Raw genomic sequence first — 23,578 nt, 5'->3', positions numbered from 1 at the left:
ACATACATACATACATACATACATATTTACATATACATACATACATGCGCACATACACCCTATATCTTTGCATACATGTTACAAGTCATTTCTCTGACTACAACTTGTTTCTCTGTTACGCTTTTCATAAAAAACGACAGGACGCTGTGTTAGTTCGATCTGACAAAGATGTCAAACAAGTAACAAAGGGTGCATTTGAACTTGAAGGAAAAAACATGGCATAGAGGATCCATCCTCGCCTTCAAAGAATAGGTTTGGGCACCACATTTCAGTTAAAATATCGTTATTTAATGTAGCAGTTAGGGTAGAGACATAGTAATTCGATTCTTATAGTATTAGACGAAAGTTCACCCAATACTGCAGTGTTTCTAGTTGTCCAGTTACAATCAGTGCTCATGCGAAGGAAGAAAATAGCCTAATCATTGATTGTAATTCCTCAAGGTTTGCAACACATGATTTCAAGAATTTCCAGACTGAGTGTAAGCAACTTTATAATTATTTTATAGTGACAGCTGTTACGTAGACTTGGTACAAACCTTAGAATACAATTAAAATAGTTTGGTGAATACGATGTCGTACAGTAATCGTGACTGGGTTTTTTTTCCTGGCCGCGATATAGTTGAGATTCACATTAGGAAGAATCTTATTGCCGATCACCTTCACTCCACGCATGCCCAATTGCACTACCCTTTGTGTTTATCTCACGCAAGCGCAGATGCATTGCTCTGTATATTTCAGTGAAGACGGCGTAGGATAGTATTGCGGTCACCCCGTCAAAGCGTTTCACATAAAAGCTAACAATAATGCCCCGTAACTTGCTGCACTAACTTTATATTTCACATGATCATCGACTTGAATCAAGTCCAGATGTCTCAGTACCCGTCGACCCTTCTTCGATACAAACAGAAAACAAATCCCTCTCAATGATGTATTTTCCTATCGCTTACGATCCCTCAAATAGTTATCAATGATTATATTTGACTAAGCGAATTACAATTATAATGTAGACCGTAAAACCTCAAATCCTTCATAATTTATTATTTTTGTTATTAGTTTGCAACAGACCACTTCTGTGTATTGATATTATATGTACATTCAGTCACTTATTCACAATTTCGCGACAGTTTTCCTCTAATTTGGCTTCGTTCAAAAACACGCTGGAAGGGGAGAGTCTAGAACATTTTCTCTGGGTGTTTTAATGCCCGCCTTATCAACATCAACAAATGTTCAAGTACCTCATTTCAAACTTATTACTTTTGAACCACTTCCCCCCCCCCCCCAAAAAAAAAAAATATATGTCTCACACTTCAATCCTCGAGGCGGAGGCGGGCAGCACGTTTCATTTTTTTTTATTTTTTTTCAGACGACAAAACATGTTGTCGCCCATCCTTGTGAAAAAAAGTGTTATCGCTGGTATAGATAAATTTGAAACTGGGTGATTGCCTCTCACCTGCCTGAAAAGTGCACGCGATAAACTACCAAAATATTTAAATGTGATGCAAAAATACACATTGCTGGTCATTACATTATGTTACAACAGTAGTGAGCAAAGTGTTCCGGTATAACCTAAATACTGCTTTTTTCCACTTCTAAATAGGGTTCAATAAAAAGAAACACACTAAATCATCGGTTTTATAGTATTCTTCCGCTGTAATTACGTACACTTCAGAAAATGCAAAAGATTAATTAAAACGTCACACAGAAGTACTACAGTCTTGCTGTAGTTCTTTTAAGAGGTTTACAAAACGTTAAAAAGACTAGGTATTACGCGTAACTTCTTCATAAGTCCGCATATGTCATCCAGATAGATTGGAATTACATGGTAAATATGTTTTCCTTGGGTGAGTGACCCTGAGCAGCAAGAAAAAGTGATAAGCAAAATATTTGTCATAATAAAATAAAAAATACACAGCATGACAGAGACTACTTGAAGAGTATCATTATGCTTATGCCAAAATCACTTTGCCTAGAAAAGTTTATGGAAATCTATATATTTCTTTCTAAGTGCAATTTCGTAGGTGAACTTTTCATGTCATTCATATTTCCCTGGAGAGTAAATGGTAGTTGAAACTTGGCTGTTGCAAAAAAATACCGTGACTTTGTCGGTACTTTTCTGCTACCCACGTGATCATCATATGACTGTCACGTGATCATTCAGGAATGTAGAGGTACCTGAAAAAACAAGGTGCTAGAAACAAGGCTTCCTTATACTGTTACTGATAAAACAACTGTCAAGTATTTGTGCATCTGACAGTTCTCTATTTTACAGTTTCTTTCTTTCCCTCGCTGGTCTGCGCTTTTCGCATCGCCTGTAGATCTCGACGCCTGTACAGCCACCGCTCTATGATTTCCCAGATACCGTATATCGGAGTGTCGACACACAAGTTGAACGCCAAAGAGAAGCCAGTGACGAAGACGTACATTGCTAGGAATAGGTGGATCTGGAGGAAAAATAGAAAGCTATTTTTAATCAATATTGCTGAGGGAATTTGCTTTGACGCATGAGAATGTATCCAACACATCGTCACTTTGAATCTGGTCTATGCGTCTAAAATTCTTGAGATAGACTGGATAGTTGTCTTGGCCCTCTGCCAAATATTCATCACCAGACCGACGACTGACGCATGAGAAGCACTGCTGGTAGATTTTGACCAGGCTATACTTGAGGTAAAACAGTGAACATCACAATGCCAGAAATTTCTTGTGTTGTGATTATATCAGGAGGCCAGACTTGGTGAAGACCCATCACACTCCCTCCACACACTAAGACCTGATCAGGGTGTTAACAGGCCTGCCCAACAGACTAGTAATGAACCTTCACTACAAACATTACATGTATCAGGTCGGTCAAAAGCTACCGACCAGTTATGGTATAGTAACAGACCTGACCATAAAAATACAAATATTGGCACTATTTAACTATTATAGGTTACTTTATTTCTCAATTTCCTATGGCTTTTTGCATGTGTTTCGGAAAGTTCCACTAAAACAACACAGGCCACACTCGCATTTCGGTCCGTGTACATGTGTAACTTATGATGGGTATTGTGAAGTATTGTCTGGAAGACTATCTCACATGATCATTTCAAATCAAGGGTATATTCGACGAGACTTACAAAGGAATATGTTGTGTAGAAGAACAGCCTGTTCAGTGAGTACATGTACACAGCAATCAGCGGTTTGTGCAGTAGGTAAGCGGAATAAGCGGACCGGCCAATGGGAACCCAAATCTTGGACATCAAGTACGTCTTAAAGGGACCTGATCAAGAAAAAAACATAACAATAGTACGCTAAGGATGCAATTGTTACAATTGTATCGGTATCATCTGATTTGCTGTGCACTTTTTCTATATTATTCATTTGTTTGTTGCGCGTTTGTCTGTCACCCTATTCCGGTAAATTCCCTCTTTATACTTCTGACCAAAATCGAACCATTACTCGTGCTCAACAAGTAAGCAATTTCTACCATTACACTCCATTTGCTGTGTAGAGTGAAAGGGAATACTCAAGCTGATCGATATTGTACTTGTGTCTTAAAAGGGACAGAAATGTCTCAAAGCGGGACTCTTTTGCATGTTTCAAGACGTTTCTTAAATAAGGGAGCATCAGAAAATCAAATTGGGTCCGCACTTGAATTCAGCTGTCAATGATGCGATGACAGTGGACGTCACACACTGACACGCCACATTGACAAACTGGATACCAGGTATTTCAAAATGCTGTTGGACGTCAAGAAAACAGAGTGCGGTTGATACATGCGTTGAAAACTTTGAAATTATCTATTAATTAGCTTTGCAGGGATCATCGTCCCATTAGTTGCAAATAGACTCCTAATAATGTTACTTTGGTATGTATCTATATACAAGCCTACCTCCATGGCCCGTCAAGCAAGCAAATATAACCCAACATACGGCTGCACAAAATGCCGTGTGTTTGTAGGTCACGTACAGTACAGATTCCCACTGCGGCATCGGTGTCCCGACGTACGTTGGCCACAGACCATAGACGATGCTGAGGGCAGTGAACGTTGAGAGACACCAACCTACGGCGGTGTAGTACTGCGAAAGAAATGGTTGGATATTAGAATTGATGGTTGTAGTTTCGAGGATTTTGATTGGCTTGGTTGGCTGGTCCCCATGGTGAAAAATCTTATTTGGTTAAATATGGAAAGTTTAGTATTGTTGGAGAAATGAGCGTGGTCGGTAACGGGCAACGTGTGGCAATTCGGCAGTTCTGCTTACGATGCGTTATATTGTTGGATTGTAATGGTTAAGGTGAGACCAGATGATCATTTAGGATCAAATGTAGACGGCAACAAATGATTTGGTTAGGTAGATGGTACGGATTACCCACCTGTCGTCCGATGACGGGATATTCATCCCGCAAAAGTGTTTAGAAAGGTCCAACGTTAATGGTTGGATGTAAATTCAAAGTCAAATTGGTCAAAATGTAGTTGAGTAAATTGAAAATGGCATTCCTAAATACAAATCGGTTGGCAAGAGTGAAAATTTGAGCAACGTTTGAACATGTGGATCGCAAGACTTACCCATCTTAACTTGAATTTTCTTTCTTCGTGAACAAATATCAAATATCCCAGGAAGTGAGATGTTAAGAAAGCCGGCCACCAGTTCCAAAACTTATCGTGTAGGATATCGTGTTGCATTGACCCAAAATGTTTAATATAGTTGTCGTTGTATGGCCTGAAATAGAAGTGACATACCTCAATCTAATTTCGGAAGGAGTCGAACGTTAGTTTTTATTTGGATCTGTGTTGCTGATAGCAGCATATCACCCAATTGTCGGCGGTGCAGTCACGGCCCTGTACGAAACACACCAATAGCGCAAGTCAACCAGGCGCAAGTCCGTGTCAAATTGACACATGAAGCACTTCAATGCGATATTTGGTTTCGATCAAATTGATTCACCAGAATTTAGTTCACAAAAAATATTCTTGAGATGCAATTGAATTAAAAAGACTTCTTATCTCATAGAAGTGTGTGTACAAGGAGAAGCGGACTTGTGTGGGCTACTTTCAAGTTTGCACAGATTCTTCAACCAATTTGCCATCCGGTGCAATGACTCAGTTTAAAACGAGAACTTGGACTAGCGAATCGAAGGACTCGTCACTGACGATCTAGCACGTGCACTTCAACTTGATCATATATCATAATTGTAATTATTTCGTATTTAATAATTCATTGACAGATTATGAACAATTTTTTTGAGATTTAATCTCAACTCTGCGGGTGTAAGAGAATGGATCAGGTCAAGTTACTATCATACCCTTGAGTCGCGCTCGGTGAATGTCCAAAATATGCAGCAAGGGCGGCGCTCACGCATGAGCAGACTATCGTTATCGCTCCAAGAACACACAATGCCTTCTTCCAGGACCTGTAAAGGAGTATTTAACGATTTTTTTAAAACGAAAGGAGAATTTAGTCTCTCCGTCCGTTGATCAATGTCTTATTTTGGGAAAGTGCCTCAATTTATTGCAGCCAATCTGATTACAATCTTGTGTCATTGACACTCGAGGGGATAACCAGCGCAATAAGGACCAAAAAAGACCGACCAATTTTTACATGAGATTTCAATCAGATTGGAATGCAGATTGCTCCATTTATCATCAGTATGCAATACATTTCATGATAGTACAACGGTGTCTTTTTTTGAACGGTACCAACATGTATAATAGAATTTTCTTTCACATTCCCTTTGAACATGGGTCGGAGGCCTTGAAACGCAAACGTAATAAGGGCAATAATACATTTATGAACTGATCTGATATTTGAAAAGGGGCTTGCAGTCAATAGCTGGAATGGAAGATGAAAATTGGTGTAAATGTTACCTCTTCGGTACCTGACCCTGAGGTGATTTAGTTGGAGAAAGGCGAAGGTCTGGATTTAGTGTTTCATACTTACTTACGAAGCAAGAACACGAAAGGAATATTAAGGAAATACAATTTCATTTCCATTGCCAACAGCCATGCCCAAGGCACACACTGTAAAGAATAGGAGAAAGAAAGCCAGTATGTATTTATCGCTACAGTTGATTCATGTACTGGAGTGGACAAAAATGCTATCTCTTGAGGGCGCACTGTCTCTGCAGCCCCAACTATACTAAGCGGTTGAAGGGGGAAATGGGTTTGGATATGCGGGGAGGTGGCGTACAAGGTTACTTGTCCCGATGGAGGGTGGAAACAGGGAGCATGTGCAAAAACAATGATCTTTACAAAAAAAATGCATAAAATTAATCTTGGGAAAATAGATTAATAACAGATCTTTTTTTTAAATGATCAAAGCCACCGTAGCAAATTAGAGTCTGTGAACAACACCAAGACTGATTGATGTGATTCGAGTGTGACGCCCGAGTTGAGTCATCGCACGCTCTGCTCTAAAAACAGCAAAATATGCACATATATATTGACTACCGTGGACAAAAATATGTAAAGTGCTGAGCATATAGTAAAAATCCCACAAAACTACACAATTCTTGCAATACTCACACGACTGCGCGCTACCGACGGAAAGGGAATCATATTATTCATATAGATTAGATGTGTCCACCAGTAGTCGTCGCATGCTTGTCGTTTTGGCTCGTAGTAGATGTTCCAGTAAGGACCTTGTATGTACTTCACCACAAACATAATAACTAGTATGTTGAAGATCACAGGTATAGTGACAAAGCAGTAATGCTTCACGCAGTAAGGTAACCAGTAGATTTTGCCGTATCGTTTGAGTTCCTTTAAAGTCAGGTATGCTTGGCTACTTGCACTATGAAACAAACCAGCAAACAAACGATAAAAGTAACAAAGATCAATGAAAAGAGTAGTGGTTAGATTAGCTTGACTCAATGCCAGGATATGGCTTGCTTGCGCTATCGCTTGTGGCCTACGACTGATGTATTCCACATTGGCAGACATCTCACGAAAACATTATAATTGCTGAGGAGAGGGTTGCTGCTTTTCTTATTCCGTACTCTGGGGCGGTTCACTAGCTGTTCTCAAATGATAGCCACCGTATTGCTTGGAAGTTATGCGATCGTTTGGTAATGTATGGCCAGTCATCCTCAATTTCTGATTTTTAATATGCTTTCCATCAAAAAGTTTGTCCTGGAGAACAAGCTAATGGAAGTGTAGCTGGAATTTTGCATGTATGTCAACATAATCTACGGAGAAAATAACAGCATAAGGTAATGTGTTGATGACGAGAGCGGTGCCGGCGACGACGACGAAAAGGATGATGATAGTGACGACCACGACCACGACGACGATGATGATGATGATGATGATGGTAATGATGATGATGGTGGTGGTGGCGTTGATGGTGGTAGTGATGATGATGATGATGATGACGACGATCATCATCATCATCATAATCTTCATCACTACAACTACGATGACAATGACGCTTTTAATGATGGTGGTGGTGGTGGTGGTGAGAATGGTGTTACAGCTCTTTGTATGATTACCATTAATTTCAGTTTGACTTCGAAAAAGGTGTGTTACTATAAGCCTCCTTCTGTCGGATATGTGCAACAGTTCAGTATGTGCAAGTTTATTTTAAATTTCATCCTTAATTGGGACCGCTTTGTCTTATATGCCATGCACATCCTTCGTTTATTTGCTTGTTTAATTTTGAGTTGTCGAATAGACTGCAGTTGTGTCCATTGTCTACAGAATCTTTGCCTGACAGGTAACTTCATAAAATTGCACTTACAATGTAATAACAATGATGTCAGAAGCGAGAATATTCACTATCGGCTGATACCAGAACTTGTACCCGGCACGCTCCCAGAATCCTGTGGGATTTTCTGTAAAGACGAAGAAAAAGTCGGGCGATTTTGTGAGAGGTAACTTTTACTCAATTACAAAGCAACAACTTTACAAACTTATTTTCCCTAGCTCTGACTAAACTTAGGCAATACTAGTGCTAAAATTTTCCGTTTCAATTTCCGATTTGAACTTAGTGTTGTAAAGGCCAATGAGTTTGCAGTTTGTCATGGTGATGTCATCTGTCAGCTTATTTGTACGTATTTTCGATAGATGTCACAAATTTTGTCAGCGCTCTCTTTATCTGCCTGTCGGTGAAAATACATGTGTGTAGTTTTTAAGTACTCCTTAATTTTGTACAATGGGTTCTGTCCGTTGAAAATGAATTGCAAAAAATATTGACCAAAATATTGTCAAAAGAGAGCTACTTTGTCCCTGCAATTTCCGATAGCCTGAAAACGTAGTTTTCAAACTTAGCAAGATGCCGTAGGAGCCACTCACCGAACAGCGACTCTCGTTCATTGATGATGAAATCTACTGCTAGCGTCGTCATGACGGACCACTGTATACTGAATGCGCGGAGCCCACCGTTTATCCGTATCAAATCTGGTTCGCCCGGAGCCGTCAGTTTGTGTACGTTGTGGAACAATGAGAAATTTACAAGCATCGCCTTCTTCCAGTCTATATTGTTCGGAGAAAAAAATCGTCTTTTAGTAATTTCCAATAGGCCATCACTGTAGCGTTAAGCTTAATTTGCTATTATTAGAACACTCGGTGGCACAAATACTAATGACAGGTGTTAGATCAACGTAAGCTCGAGTAAACTCATTTCAATTTTGAGTTGGTGTTGAAAATAGCGCCTCGATGGTGTTCTGGCAAAAATGAATGCTCAGTGCTACAATTTTTATGAGCCTTAAGATAGTATGCACCTCGAAAGTGAAAGACTTAAACTTTTGCTCTAACTTTCCTCAAGAATCTTTCAACCATTCTCTTTCACAATCAAGAATAAAAATTGGGCGTCACCGCGCATATTTTGGTACTAGAGAAACAAATTACCCAAGATTTATCGATATTAGAAATTCAAAATGGCCGCCATCCCTGTGTTAACTCTATGGAGAAAAGTAAAAAATTTTCGAATTTCGAAAAACTAAGCCGGGTGAAAAGCTTTCTTTCACCAAGAGCTTTAAAATTAACCCCCACATGTGGTATATCGGAAGAGAATTGTAAAAGTTTGAGAGTCCGAATGTCTGTCCCCGAGGTGCGTTTCTACCTTAACAGTCCTTACATTACCACAGGTGATACAGCATTTCATAACACTCTGCATTTTGATTCAAGCAGACAACGGTCTTTGCAAAAATATTGCAAACGAAAATCAATGCAGGCATCAGCACTTAAAAGTCCGCACTATTTTCCATCCGAACTATCTTCATGGTAACGAACCTGGAAGTGAATTACATGGTCTCGTGCCAGTGAAATTTCTTCATCGAATCATACACGAAGATGTAGATTGGTACAATGAATTACCTGGTGAAGGTTGATGTTTTATCCCTTTCTCGTCGCTGATCCTTTTGTTTTCGACGTTGATGGCTGTCGTCTTGGTAATCATATCATATATGGTTGAGACGATGACCAGTGCAACCAAGGTGCCAACCAAACATCTGGTTAAAATTTCAAGAGGTGAACGTGTTTTACTTTATCAACCCTCTCTAGCGAATACACCTGCTCTCTCTCTCTCTCTCTCTCTCTCTCTCTCTCTCTCTCTCTCTGAAATCAATGGATGTGATTGGGCGACATGTGTTTGCTTACTTTATACATGGATGCATTTCATTACTTACACAAATACTATTGTTCCGGCTTCTAGAGATTTTTCTCCTATGCAAGACGCCTCGACATTCCAAGAGTACTTCGACTCGCTGACCACTGCGAAAAGATGCAGTGAAAAACTAATACGTCACTTATTACTAATTCATGGCGGGCTCTTTAAAATTATAAACAAGTGCAATACAAAGACAATGCCAAACAAGTATCAGATTAGACGGTCTAAGTCCCTTCGATTGAAGCACTGTGATTGATTGCTAACTTTGTCCTGACTATATTGACAGTGTTGACGTATTTCGAATATATTGAACACATTTTAAAGTACAATTCGTTTGCCGAATAGAATGTTCCTGGAAAAAGCTTGTAGACCTGCTGGTCATATTGACGAGTTGAATGCGTAGCGTTCAGTGAACATTTCAGGGAGTAGATCGAGAAGCTACAGTTGATTACAAAGATTCCAGAGGTTTCACAATATATATAAAACATCGCAGGTACTGTCCTTCTAAACCGAAAAATTAAGACACCAGAGCAAAAAAGTTTTAATCAGCAGACTTTCTGCACAGTGTCAACTTAAAGATCACCTGCTTAAAGAACTGCTGTGCAACTTGGAAAAGTGACAGTTTCAATCTTGACGTATTGCTATCTACAACTCTACTTTGAACATGTAATGTACATGTGCAAGTTGCTTTAGAAATGCAATCGGTCACTTGACAAGGAAAAGATTTTCAAAGACAACTTTGCACAAAACAAAAACACCTCTCTCTCTCTCTCTCTCTCTCTCTCTCTCTCTCTCTCTCTCTCCTGATATTTGTCTTAAAGTGGATGGTAAATTTAGACACCGATTTTCCTAAATGTTCGATGGACGGAGGCATAAGAGGATGGAGACAGAAATACCAGGTCCCACCGTGTGTCGGGCTGCACAGTTGAAAAAAATCCCATTGTTTATTAAAGTTGAGAAACTTACAAGTCCTTATAATCTGCACAACGTCATCTTCTGAGCACGAATCGGGAACGCAGAAGCCAAAGCGGAAGAAAAGCAATTCGGAATTCTGTGTGTGGACGGACAGGAATAGATAGGCACATACATTGTCATTGAGATAAGCACGCAAAAATATCACCAGAGCCAAACTTGCATATTGGTGATAACAGAGCTTGCCATTTTCGATTTTCATAAAACTAAGAGAAGATGAAGAATTTATTTACTCCATGATTTTCAAAATGAGACCCCTCAAGTCGTGGACTAAAACAGTATTGTAACAGTTTGAGTGTCCGAATATTTGCATTCTACCTTAAAGCTACGAAGTCGCCGAGCTTCCAACCTAAACCTAGCGACAAAATTAGTTCTCTTCGGCACTGCTCCATTACTATCGCAACTTTGACATTGTTTAGGCTTCAAACTTTTCATTTCTGTTTGAACATTCATAAAATATTGTCTTCAATTGGCAACTTAAAAATGCTATGTTATAGAACTCACAGACAGATCCTCTCCATTAGCGTCCTGCTCTATGCCAACCAAGCAGTACTCTCCGTTGAAACTGGACGGCGTCGGTGTGTCAACCACTGCCAAACACTGGCCAAACGTTCCGATATCCTGACAGCTGCCCGTTACGGTGAAGTCTTTCGCTATTCTTCCGTTGGAAGACAACACTGAAATGACGAATAAATATTGTCAATTTAACTGTCCGTGCATTTAGCGCCCTGGCTCCAAAATGAGCTACAAGTCAGAACTTTAGCGCAATGTTATTGTACGTCAGGTTATGGATATCGAATGTTCATAGCCTTGGAAGGAAATTGACGATCAACGTCAGAAACTTCATCTTTCAGCGGCTGCAAAGACTTCCGCGAGGACCACCAATCGTCCATTGAGTTATTAATTCAGTTTATTGAATAAAAGAGCGAAAAAATCCAATCCATATATTTCTTCAGATTTTTAAGAGAAAAAAATATGGTTTCGTGAATTTTCTAGCAAGGCAACAGGAGCCACGAGAGATCTCTTCTGCTAATAACATCTAATTATTTTATGATAATTAAACGCATGATGAGTAAATATATCAACGTAGAGAATATTGGTGAAATTATGTACACTTTAATGAACAAGAAGAATTTTCTCGGCCAATAATTACAATTTATGCCAGATATTACATTACCATTCGACTAAGCAGAATTTCGACGCTTGGTATAACTATTGATTACGATATTTCGGGGTCGTCGTTCTCGATGGCTGATGAGATTTTGAAAGACTAACTTCAACGCTTCCAAAAATTTAAACGAAAGATCAAGTTTTAACCGGTCCGGCATTCATGTAACTCGTTTCCATTCAACCTCATTTTAATATGAGCTTACTATTGCTTCACTAATCTTTTTTTTTAATTTCTTGTTTCCAGTCCCATGCCGGGGCGTAAATATTACGTACGTCATCTACTGAAAACATCACAGGCATATTCGGTAACCCATGGAGTCGAAATATTACTATCGTATTCTACGGAATAACAAATACGGCTGTCAGTCTGATCTGTGCAACACATTTGAGGACAAGAGCAGTGCAAAGGACCTAAACAATAAGAGCTTTGTGTGAGATTTTACAATAAACGAAGAGAAAAGTAATAAGTTTACGTTGGGACATGTGTACCAAAACAAAGCAAAATTACTTACTTTGGAGGGCGTAGCTTTCTTTGGCGAGAAAATCGGCCACGTATTGAACCATATCGTCTGTGCATCTCGCGGACATATTTCGAAAGGCGTGTTCATCGCTGGTGTTCCGAGGCGTTCGCACGGCCAGGTTATGGAATGATTCTTCGATATCTGGTAGAGAGTCATAGACATCGGTATTTAATCTCGCCATGTTTCGCGCTCTGTCGATGAGACTGACGAGTAAGCGCTGTTCTTCGACGCCTTCGTCGGCGCCAGTCACAGAAAGAACCGAGGTCAGGCACAATACAAGAAATACGAATTTCATTGTTCCATTGAAGTCTGACTTGCGACTCCAGAAATGCAGACAAATTTTGAAAGGTGGTATACGCTTTCGTGGCGACAAAATCTTGGTTGAGCTGAACGTATGACACGGTTTCGATTTCGAAATGTATTCAACTTTTTTGGTGAAAAACGGCGATGAATAAGATTCCTTTATACGCAGAAAAAAATCAGAATTATTTTATCTTTTGTGGAGAGACAACTTGATGCCTTTCAAGATTACAAGAAAGGAGTACAGCTGACGTCGACGCGAACTCGTAGCGAGAATTCACGTAAACTTTTGGACAAACAAATTTATTCAAACAAATGTATCAAAGATGTGTTGCTTGTATATTTGTTTACCCATCGGTCCGACATACGACACGCGTGACTCTATTTGCAACGGATACGACACCGAGTGGCTCCCGGTGTGTGATGACACACGGTGTGACTGTCATCCTCATCACAATGGAGACTCGTAGGTCAGCGTTCTGTCATAGCATAGAAAGACCGCTGACATCATGAATTTACATATGATGACATTCTTCCATTCTGATAACGTGTAATGTCACGTGGTTTCAACTAACACGTGAGACGACTGTTCTGCAAATACTTTATGTATCTTTTGTGTTTGAACATTATTTTCTGAAAATCAGTCTTCAAATATTGGAAATGGTTACAAACTGCCTTGCCAGTTCATCTATTTCCAATTTCCCGTTTATTCAAAAAATTGAAAGATCTTTAAAAAATAGTGAATTTGTTCTCTTTAACGACTGTTAACGAGAGTTAAATCGCACTAATGAATTGATTGCATCTCTGTCACTTGATTAAGATATGTATTGTAGCCCGTAACTTTCTGAGCTTATTACTTCAGTATTTTATGTCGGCTAGACGGTGTACGTCAAGTTTACAGAAACTCAGAAATCGAGATAACTTTGTGAATTCTTCTTGTTGATATTATCACCTTCGACGAATGCAAAGACAATAAAGTCACACCTACTCCAATTTTTTTCCAGTGCCCAACAAAAGACAGTGCATCATATCGTACTAACAGAGGCATTGATTTATCTCTGAGATGTACTCTAATGACATAGTAATCGGGGACATGATATGTGGAGGGGTGATTGGTAGTCGATCGGGGCCAAATAAAGACCTTAGCTTACACTTCACGTATGGTCCGGTTTCTCTAACGGCTCTCTGAAGTAACTGTAAGAGTCGTCAAACTTGGCTTCGAACTTTTGAAAGATATTATGTTATGTAATTCGTATCTACAAGCCTCAGCAGCATCCAATGATTTCATCTATCAAAACAACGTATGTATTATACTCCATTTTACTGAGCCGATATCCTCAGTTTCCATATTTCAAACCTGGTTTTCCATGTTTTGCTTTTGTGTCCCACTTCCACATACATCGTATGTATCAATCTCCAGTTTCTGTGCATGCAACGATCGGTGTATCATTCTGTGTTAACTTGGTAAATCTTGTAGCCTGGGATCAAAAAGTGCATGAACCTTGAAATGTTACATGTCTTTCAAAATGACATGTCAATTCTGTGGTTTATGAAATGGACATATATTAGTGACTGATATCGATGTTCACATCGAGATGACGTTTTCTTAATATCTGAACGGCCATTTGGCTACTTGATAACATGTGACAGATAGACAGGTAGGCAGGCAAGCAGGCAGGCGGGCAGACGTACAGGCTACACTGTAGGTAGATAGACAGACAGATAGACATTGTCAGAAAGAAAGGCAGACTGACAGGCAGAGGGACGAAGAGGAAAGATACCGGGTCGGTGAGGCAGAAACGCTGAGAGTCAGGCAAGAGACAGAGAGGATAAGGAAACCAAGGAATGTGGATTTTAAAAAAATGTATTAAAACTCGAAAATATTTTGTGTCATGCAAAGACGAACATCTGACTTTTTACAAAATGGCAACCTGTGCTCTTCTCAGGAGCAGAGTTACAGGAATTTCAGTTGACATACTGGTGATGTACGAAAACTGACATCCATGAACAAATAGCAAACACTTGAACAGTCTCATCAACTGAATCTAAGGACTTAAATGATGGGCCAGAATCGTGAACTAGATGGATTATATCCTTTGCAATGGCAGATTTATCGCTGCGCTTTGTTGAAAGCATCGCCAAATAAACCGATCATCAGGGGTCATCGGCACCCGGCAGATGTCAGCCTTGTCTCGTGATCAACTCAAGGTAGTCACTATTCAGGCTTAATATTGACACCTTATCAATCAATTACTTGCCCATCAGCAGATAAGACATTTTGATAAGCCATGATTCTACCTCAACAAGGATCTGACGTGACCAAAATTTATACAAAATAACATTTCCCCACTAGTTAAAAAGATACAAAGATTGTATATATCCCGGGGTCCTAAAGCTTTTGATGTGTGTTGCTTCGAGCAGAATTCTTAATTATCAAATACCCTGTGTTCTACTACATGTAAACACTTGGTTGCAAATATTCAACGTCACAACTATTGGCTTTCATGGATAGTTGACCCATCCCCCCCCCCCGATTTTTTGTTGATGTCTTCTCAAGGTCCAAGAAATCTACACTCTTGAGTCTTTGGGCCCTATGCTTTCCTGTCCTTCCCAGCTGAGTAAAACCGTGCAAACCGAAAACGCAGTTGTCTGCATTTTTTAGTGTACTTGGTTGTCTTGGTTGTCTCCTTCAGTAACCGCACCATGTGTACGAATAGTTCGTCATTGTTGTCAACGCTATTGAAGACTTTTAAAATTACTAGTACATGTTAAATGTATGATGAAATGTAAGATGTGGAGAAGTTTCATTTGTGAGAGAGTCCTCCAATCTGTGGTTTTACAGATATTGTAGCGCCAACGTTAGCACTAGTATTCAGACTATATGTTTACTGTACAAATACTGACAAACAAAGGCATACCTCCGAAAACCTGTGCATAAACGACTTAACTTGGAACGAATATCTGAAGCTTCAATAGGAAGCAGGGTGCTAGATTGGTAGATCATACGTACATTTACCTTGCTTGGTAATCACAATCGCGATGAGCAGATAATTATACGTTTGGATCCCGTTTGTCCAGGAGACACGAAGAAGCGTGAGGTGTCTTTGAAACTGTGTCAATTCGCACTCACGTGAAATGGTCTTTCACCCAACGGTTATTGGTTTTGTCGCTTGCGGTCTGAGATGTCTGATGGCCATTAAACTAGACAGCACTGAAAAAGCCCCACATTTCTCTTCAATTGCCCGATTATGAGCGATGGGACCAAACCAATTAAGAGAGTAACCGACTACATGAGTTCCTTCTTGGATAAATATGACACGAAGGTGCCGTAGGCTGGAACAACACAAGTGATCAATCACAAAACTTAAAACATCGGAATCAAAGCAACAATAAGTTAGCGTGAACTTTTATCACTGCCATCACAGTGTAGTGCAATGCAGGTGAGTAACCTTATCCAAATTTACTTTGGCCTTGACAGAGAAGAGTTTTTCGTTTACTGTGTTTGAGTTTGTTTGCCTCGCGACACTGATCTCAGTATCTTAACATCTCTTTAGTTTCTCTGATATCTTGTGGATTAGATGTATTCTCCTTTTCTTGTCAGCAAAATAATGGAACGCGTCGGTATGCTCGCTGTCCTATGAATACGTTGCCTGAAGTCTTATACATATTATATTTTTAATGAAGTCTTATGTGAGAATGACTGAAAGTTTCTCCTTGGATTTTGAGGGAGTTGCTCTATAAGAATTGGAGTTATAATCAGACCGACAAGTGTGCAATTTGCACTCGTAACTAACAGAGATACATACTGGAATTGTTGTAACTTCATTGAATAACTGCCAGCAATTAATAACTTTTTTAATACAAATAAATATATCGGATTCCCTTTTAAACAACTTTTCAAAGTATACACGTTTACGCTTCATCAGATGATACATATATATTACTGATCGGATATTATAACTCGACTTTACGTGATATATGTATTGTTGCTTTCAAAAGTTATTTTACTTGACATTTTTAACAAGAAAACAATTTTTGTTACATGCAATCTGGCCTTACGGTAACCTGCCATTAATATTGCGACTGAGCAAACACGGATATTCACTCACAATACAGCTGTCAATGGCTTCGATCTCGTAGAAAGTATTCCATTTGGTATTTCAGAAAACGCTCAGCCGCCACGGAACATTTTAGCTACTCGAATCATATACTAAATTTCCTTTTAAACATTCATGTACCCAGCAGTGTCCTGAAATCAAAAAGATCCGACAGATGTGATAACATTCATATCTATATTGAACAATGGACGTCGTCGATGTGACAAAATTAATGGAACATTGATATTTTTTCTCTAACTAATGCTTCAGATTCAGTGACAGCATTATTTCTGATATTTATTCAGCTAGCGGGAAAAAGCAAACAATGACTTGATATGTGACAGAAACGATGCCCTAGTTCTCGCTCAGTCTCGTGATTATCACTGACCCGGTCAACTTAACTTGTAGATAGATCCGGAATATTTCGAAATCTCGGCACAAAGGAAGGATACCTCTGGCTCAAATGTTAACTTTACTTCCACTCAGCTTTATTCGAAGTATCCTACACTTGCCCTCGGGTTTCCGTAACCACCCACCATGTTGCTGTGGTACAGATGTGGGATGGTGACCGATTCAAGGTGATGTACCTTTTACAGTGTCGATGTGGTGTCCTCGGTCACGGACCAAGGTCAAGTTTGTCAACAGATCAAACGGCAGTCCGAGAAGTTAAGATGTGTTTTTGTGCTAACATCTCACATCACGAGCAGAGATTGCGCGCTGAGGCTTCAACTGTGGTAATTTAACCAAATTGTCACAAATAATTTTAAGTGGGTTGATAATTTTACGTGCCACGCAAGAGAACTAAGCTTGTGTTTAAAATCAAAGAATCATGCAAAAAGATATGTTTTACTTGGTGTATATTGCAGAGGCTGAAAATATTAAAATGATAGTCGTTCTTCATCAGTGACAGTGAAACAGCATCAGCGACCGAACTGAACTCTGTTTCAGATGCGGATTTGACCACCTATCCTACAGCGCTGTACAGAACGCGTTCGTCCGCTTGAACTCCATGAAAACAGTGCCCGCCTTTTATAAGAGAAACTGCATAAAGATTGCTTTGACCAAGAAGAGATTACTGTAAGACTACCTATTAACCCCCCAAAAAACAAACAACAAACAAACAAACAAAAAACAAAAAACAAAAAAACAAAAAACAAACCAACAACAACATGTAGAGGCATTCAACTACCACCCAGTCTTTGTTTGAAAAATTCATGGTTGATTGAGACAGTTTTAGGGTACAGACAAAGTCGCCGTGACCTGACACTAAGGTAATGTGCGACTCAAAACCGAAAGACTTGAACTTTTGCCCAAACTTTCGGTATAACATGAACCCATTCCCTTTCAAAATAAAGAATAATAATCAGGAGTCGCCGTGCAAAATCTGGTACTTCAGAAATTAAGTAACCAAATATTAAGCGACATGCAAATTCAATATGTTAAAGAGGCACTCCCACTTTGTAACATTTTGAAAACACATTTTTTTAATGCCAACGGTCGATATTTGACTTGGCGACTGCGCGCGGATCGCGAGATATCGATAAAAACATGTCATTTCCCGAGCGTATTTTTCACATCCCGAAGTTTTACGATCGTTCCTATTTTGACTCGAAATCCCCCGAAGGTTTGTTGTTGTGCTGATTGACGATATTCTAGGGAGTCTACAATATGTTCGAACGACGCAATTAATTTACTTCCCACTGCAAAGGCTTTATATACAGCATTATGCCTTTAACTCAGGTAATAGGCGAGCGGCGAATCCACAAAAAGGCCTTATTTTAGGAGTTTAATGTACCCACCTTACATACGGCCACATCATACGTCATTTGAAAGCTTATTATCTCTACTTTAAGAAATTGACGATGTAGAGCTGCCAAGTAGGGCCATAACCTCCTAATTTGCATAGATAACAAGGGTACCCAATTTGCATAAATACGATATAATATTTGAAATTTATTGTTTAACTTCTCTGACGATACGTTTAAACTATCGAGTGATATATCAAATGAAAGGTCTTTCCATGTAGAATACAAAATGGATATTCAAAGAGATATTGAAATTGATTATACTGGAATATTTTCATGTTTATATGGAAAACAATATTTTCCCCTATTGAATAACAATATTTCAAAAATTTTAACACCTACAGCAACAACACACAGCCACACCATACGTCATTTGAAAGCCTCTTATCTCTACTTCACGAAAATTGACAATTTGGAGCTACCAAATCGGGCCATAACCCCCTAATTTGCATAATAAACACGCATACCCAATTGCATAAATGCGATATAGTATTATAAATTTATAGTTAACTTTTCTAAACATACGTTTAAACTATCGAGTGATATATCAAATGAAAGGTAGTTACATGTAGAATACAAAATGAATATTCAAAGAGATATTGAAATGGATTTCAATGAAATATGTTCATATTTATATGGAAAAAATATTTTCCCCTTTAGAATACCAGTATTTTAAAAATGTTAACACATAGATAACTATCATACAGCCACATCATACGTCATTCGAAAGCTTATTATATCTACTTGAAGAAATTGACAATGTGGAGCTATCAAGGAAGGCCGTACCCCTTTATGTCCATAAATTACACTGGTAAGCAATATGCATAAATGAGATATGAAATTAGAAAATTCATTGTTAACTATTCTAAACACACTTTTACAATATCGAGTGATATATGGTCTGTGGTGATGGTATTTGCATGTGAAACACAAAATTGATATCAAAAGTGATATTTAAATTAATTTACGGAAATATTTTCATATTTGTGTCGAAATAAATATTTCCTCTTTTTAATAATGGTATTTAAAAACATTAATTCAAGTATCAATGCAACAAAAAGATCCACACGAAAGACACTATTGTAGTTGTTGAAATGTAGCTTTGTAGCTGAAACAATGTGTCAGAGTAAGCTACAGTCAAAGTAATGGCATGATTCATGATCCAAATCATTCATGTCATTTCCCGTAAATCTAGTAATTGTAGGAATTCATCATCCTCTTCTTCACCAGCATTGTCATGAGTAAAAGGGTTGCCACAGTTATCGCTGCCTTGGCAGGAACAAAGGTCTGTGCAGGGAAGATTAATTCGACAGCAGACACAATTGGTGACATGTAATAAGAGAAAGCAGCTCCGCAAATCGTTCATATCTTAGTTGTTTGAATTTTGTGTACGGTTTGTAAGTGTATATTATGTTATGTTTGAGCCGTTTTATGTATAGTGTTGATTTGCCATGGCGAGACGCAACCCTAATCTACGTGTTCTGCCCTATGGGATAGCAAGAATAATGTGACACTGCGATCCTTTGATGCTACCTTTTGAGAGTATTGAGTTGTCTTCATCAGCCCTTCATTTTCTTTTGGTGGAACATGTACACTGATTGAATGATTGTAGGTGTTACCAATCGAGTTGTTCCAGTGAAAGTTCAGTTTGTTCAAGTACGGAAGCTAGGATGTCTACTGTTCGTTCAGGCTATATTTGTGTACGCTCATTTGAATCCGAGATCGGACTGTTGTAGGTTTTGTGAAGTTTGGCATCATCGTAAGGCTTATATTTCCGTTTCTTATGTATGTGATTAGGCTACGCTCACAAATAACGGTCAGAGGCAGAGGAATTCGGGTGGATTCGAAAATTCTGGGACATTGTAGAGGGGTACTTGGAGATTTTGATCAGCATATAGGGGACCTGAAAATGTTTTGGTTCCCTTTTACTATTTACGATTCCAAGGAAATTTGAAATTCATTTAATGAAAATTTAATAACATTTAAATGTCATCCGATTGTCCAAAGTTAGTAATAATTTAACAAGATTTAGAATCGTTTGGTCGCATTTCATTACTTTTATCTCGAAAATATCTTGTATTCTCTATTGCCTTGTTGTTGCATGATTGTTCTAATGTATCGTTATGTTTCGCGTTTAACAAGGCCCTTGAATGTTGCCGTTTGGTTTCGTGAACCGCAATGTATCTGTTGGTTTTGTGTGTGTTTTGCAGTCGAGAATGTCCTCTTTGTTCCACCGATGACCTTTATAGATAATGAGGTCTAACGATATGATTTCTTGAGAAGAGCTTTCGAAAATTTGAAAGTATGATGCATTTTTTCATGTTTGATATGAATTCATTAAGCTCGTGTTGAGTTCCAATGAGAATCATACATCGTTTCTGAATCTCAGTCAGAGCGATATTTGTTCAGTGTGTTGCTTAATTATTCTCATTTTGTCTTGTGAAATGTAATGTCGGGAATTTCTGGTAAAACTGGAGATCTCGTATCGCACCCAAATACGGTAAAATTCACTGTTGACTTGAAAGTGTTGTTTTCAAGATTATTTTCAGCATAGCTATCATGTATTTTGTTGTTGGTTGTTTGATTATGCAATCATTTGGCACAAGACCACTAATTCATTTCCCATAGGCCACCACAGTAGCGTTGAGCTCGATTTTCCTATTTTAAAACATTCAGCGGCACGAATCCTCTTAACAGGTGTTAGGTCAATGTCAGCTTGACTACTGATTAATTTTTCGTGTGGGCAAGTCCACGGAAATTTTGAGATAGCGATGAAAATAGCGCCCTCAGTGGTGTTTTTGACAAATTTCAGGCTTATTGTTATGATTTCTATTAGCCCTAGAACTCCTCATATTACCACCAAATGCTTCAGCCATTATTCGCAACAGTCTGCATTTTGATTCAGGCAGAAAAATATCTTTACAAAATTCTTGACGTTAAAGTTCAAACTAAACAAGCATCCATGCAGATATCAAAACTTCAAGGTCTGCACTATTTTCTTCCGAACTATCTTCGTGGGTAACGAACCCGGAAGTGAATTAGTGATCTTGTGCCAATATAGTGAACCTTAAATTCACAAAAGTGCACAATTTAACACCAATCAAAGTACTGGTGGATATGACTCAAATACTAAAATAAAAGAAAATTTAACCTTACACTTGAATTGCTACACTTGCCTCAAGACATACATTCATCGGCCCTATGGCAGCAATTTGCGTCACCTCTGTACCAAGCATATGACACCATATGACATAAAAACACATTCCTGGCAAACAAATTTTGTGTCCCAAACACTCATATCAGAATACTTTTACAATTGCTTAGTTGTGTTCTTCCCAAAAAAATAATGATTTCACAATAGAATTTCTCCCCGAATTTAAACCCCGGTTTCAGGGGCTAGGCCTATTTTCATCGACTTTTCACGGAAATTTTGAATCATAAATTTCTCTGTAGATTACCGCTATGAATGGATTTGCACGAATTTTTGATATAAAAGCAGAAATTGTATGTCTAAACAATAAAAGTACTGGTTTGACAAATTAAGTTGAATTAGGAGAGAAATTGACAAAAAGCTATGCCATACACCTATTCCTGACAGAGTCCATATGGCCGCCAGCAGGGATTTGGGCCCCCCAAGTATATCAAAATTAGTGTCTGAGCTGGTTTCCACATACCTTTATATTTCCAAGTATTGTTCGGAGTGATAGAAATTGCAAAAGGTTGTTATTTTTCAGCATAGGACATCATACGTACTGAAATATGTCCCCCTATAGGGCTTCCTTTGGGCCGTCAATTAGGCACAAGACCACTAATTCATTTCCCATAGGCCACCACAGTAGCGTTGAGCTCGATTTTCCTATTTTAAACATTCAGCGGCACGAATCCTCTTAACAGGTGTTAGGTCAATGTCAGCTTGACTACTGATTAATTTTTTGTGTGGGCAAGTCCACGGAAATTTTGAGATAGCGATGAAAATAGCGCCCTCAGTGGTGTTTTTGACAAATTTCAGGCTTATTGTTATGATTTCTATTAGCCCTAGAACTCCTCATATTACCACCAAATGCTTCAGCCATTATTCGCAACAGTCTGCATTTTGATTCAGGCAGAAAAATATCTTTACAAAAATTCTTGACGTTAAAGTTCAAACTAAACAAGCATCCATGCAGATATCAAAACTTCAAGGTCTGCACTATTTTTCTTCCGAACTATCTTCGTGGGTAACGAACCCGGAAGTGAATTAGTGATCTTGTGCCAATATAGTGAACCTTAAATTCACAAAAGTGCACAATTTTAACACCAATCAAAGTACTGGTGGATATGACTCAAATACTAAAATAAAAGAAATTTAACCTTACACTTCAATTGCTACACTTGCCTCAAGACATACATTCATCGGCCCTATGGCAGCAATTTGCGTCACCTCTGTACCAAGCTATATGACACCATATGACATAAAAACACATTCCTGGCAAACAAATTTTGTGTCCCAAACACTCATATCAGAATACTTTTACAATTGCTTAGTTGTGTTCTTCCCAAAAAAGATAATGATTTCACAAATAGAATTTCTCCCCGAATTTAAACCCCGGTTTCAGGGGCTAGGCCTATTTTCATCGACTTTTCACGGAAATTTTGAATCATAAATTTCTCTGTAGATACCGCTATGAATGGATTTGCACGAATTTTTGATATAAAAGCAAGAAATTGTATGTCTAAACAATAAAAGTACTGGTTTGACAAATTAAGTTGAATTAGGAGAGAAATTGACAAAAAGCTATGCCATACACCTATTCCTGACAGAGTCCAATATGGCCGCCAGCAGGGATTTGGGCCCCCCAAGTATATCAAAATTAGTGTCTGAGCTGTTTCCACATACCTTTATATTTCCAAGTATTGTTCGGAGTGATAGAAATTGCAAAAGGTTGTTATTTTTCAGCATAGGACATCATACGTACTGAAATATGTCCCCCTATAGGGCTTCCTTTGGGCCGTCAATTAGGCACAAGACACACTAATTCATTTCCATAGGCCACCACAGTAGCGTTGAGCTCGATTTTCCTATTTTAAAACATTCAGCGGCACGAATCCTCTTAACAGGTGTTAGGTCAATGTCAGCTTGACTACTGATT

At 38.7% G+C, this 23,578-nt stretch overlaps 2 protein-coding genes across 2 annotated transcripts in view; one reads left to right on the top strand and one right to left on the bottom strand.

Moving 5' to 3' along the window:
- LOC139131049 (uncharacterized) overlaps positions 1-23,578 on the top strand; it is an 84,862-nt gene that overhangs the window by 41,518 nt on the left and 19,766 nt on the right. The window lies entirely within an intron of this gene.
- On the bottom strand, positions 1,654-4,689 carry LOC139130442 (nose resistant to fluoxetine protein 6-like). Its single transcript, XM_070696235.1, has 4 exons — positions 4,547-4,689; positions 3,872-4,058; positions 3,117-3,259; positions 1,654-2,441 (listed from the first exon to the last, which is right to left on the bottom strand). The coding sequence occupies exons 1-4, from the start codon at positions 4,661-4,663 to the stop codon at positions 2,259-2,261; spliced, it is 630 nt and encodes a 209-aa protein (XP_070552336.1). The 5' UTR covers positions 4,664-4,689; the 3' UTR covers positions 1,654-2,258.

This window comes from Ptychodera flava, chromosome 4 (genome assembly GCF_041260155.1).
Source record: "Ptychodera flava strain L36383 chromosome 4, AS_Pfla_20210202, whole genome shotgun sequence".
NCBI lineage: Eukaryota > Metazoa > Hemichordata > Enteropneusta > Ptychoderidae > Ptychodera > Ptychodera flava.
This window is presented reverse-complemented; position numbering and strand designations above follow the sequence as displayed.

Coding starts and splice junctions, on each gene's coding strand:
- LOC139130442 (XM_070696235.1), bottom strand. CDS start 4,663: ATGCAACACGATATCCTACACGATAAGTTTTGGAACTGGTGGCCGGCT. Junction 4,059..4,546: donor GAAAATTCAAGTTAAGATGG/GTAAGTCTTGCG, acceptor TTTCTTTCGCAG/TACTACACCGCCGTAGGTTG. Junction 2,442..3,116: donor TCTACACAACATATTCCTTT/GTAAGTCTCGTC, acceptor TTTTTCCTCCAG/ATCCACCTATTCCTAGCAAT.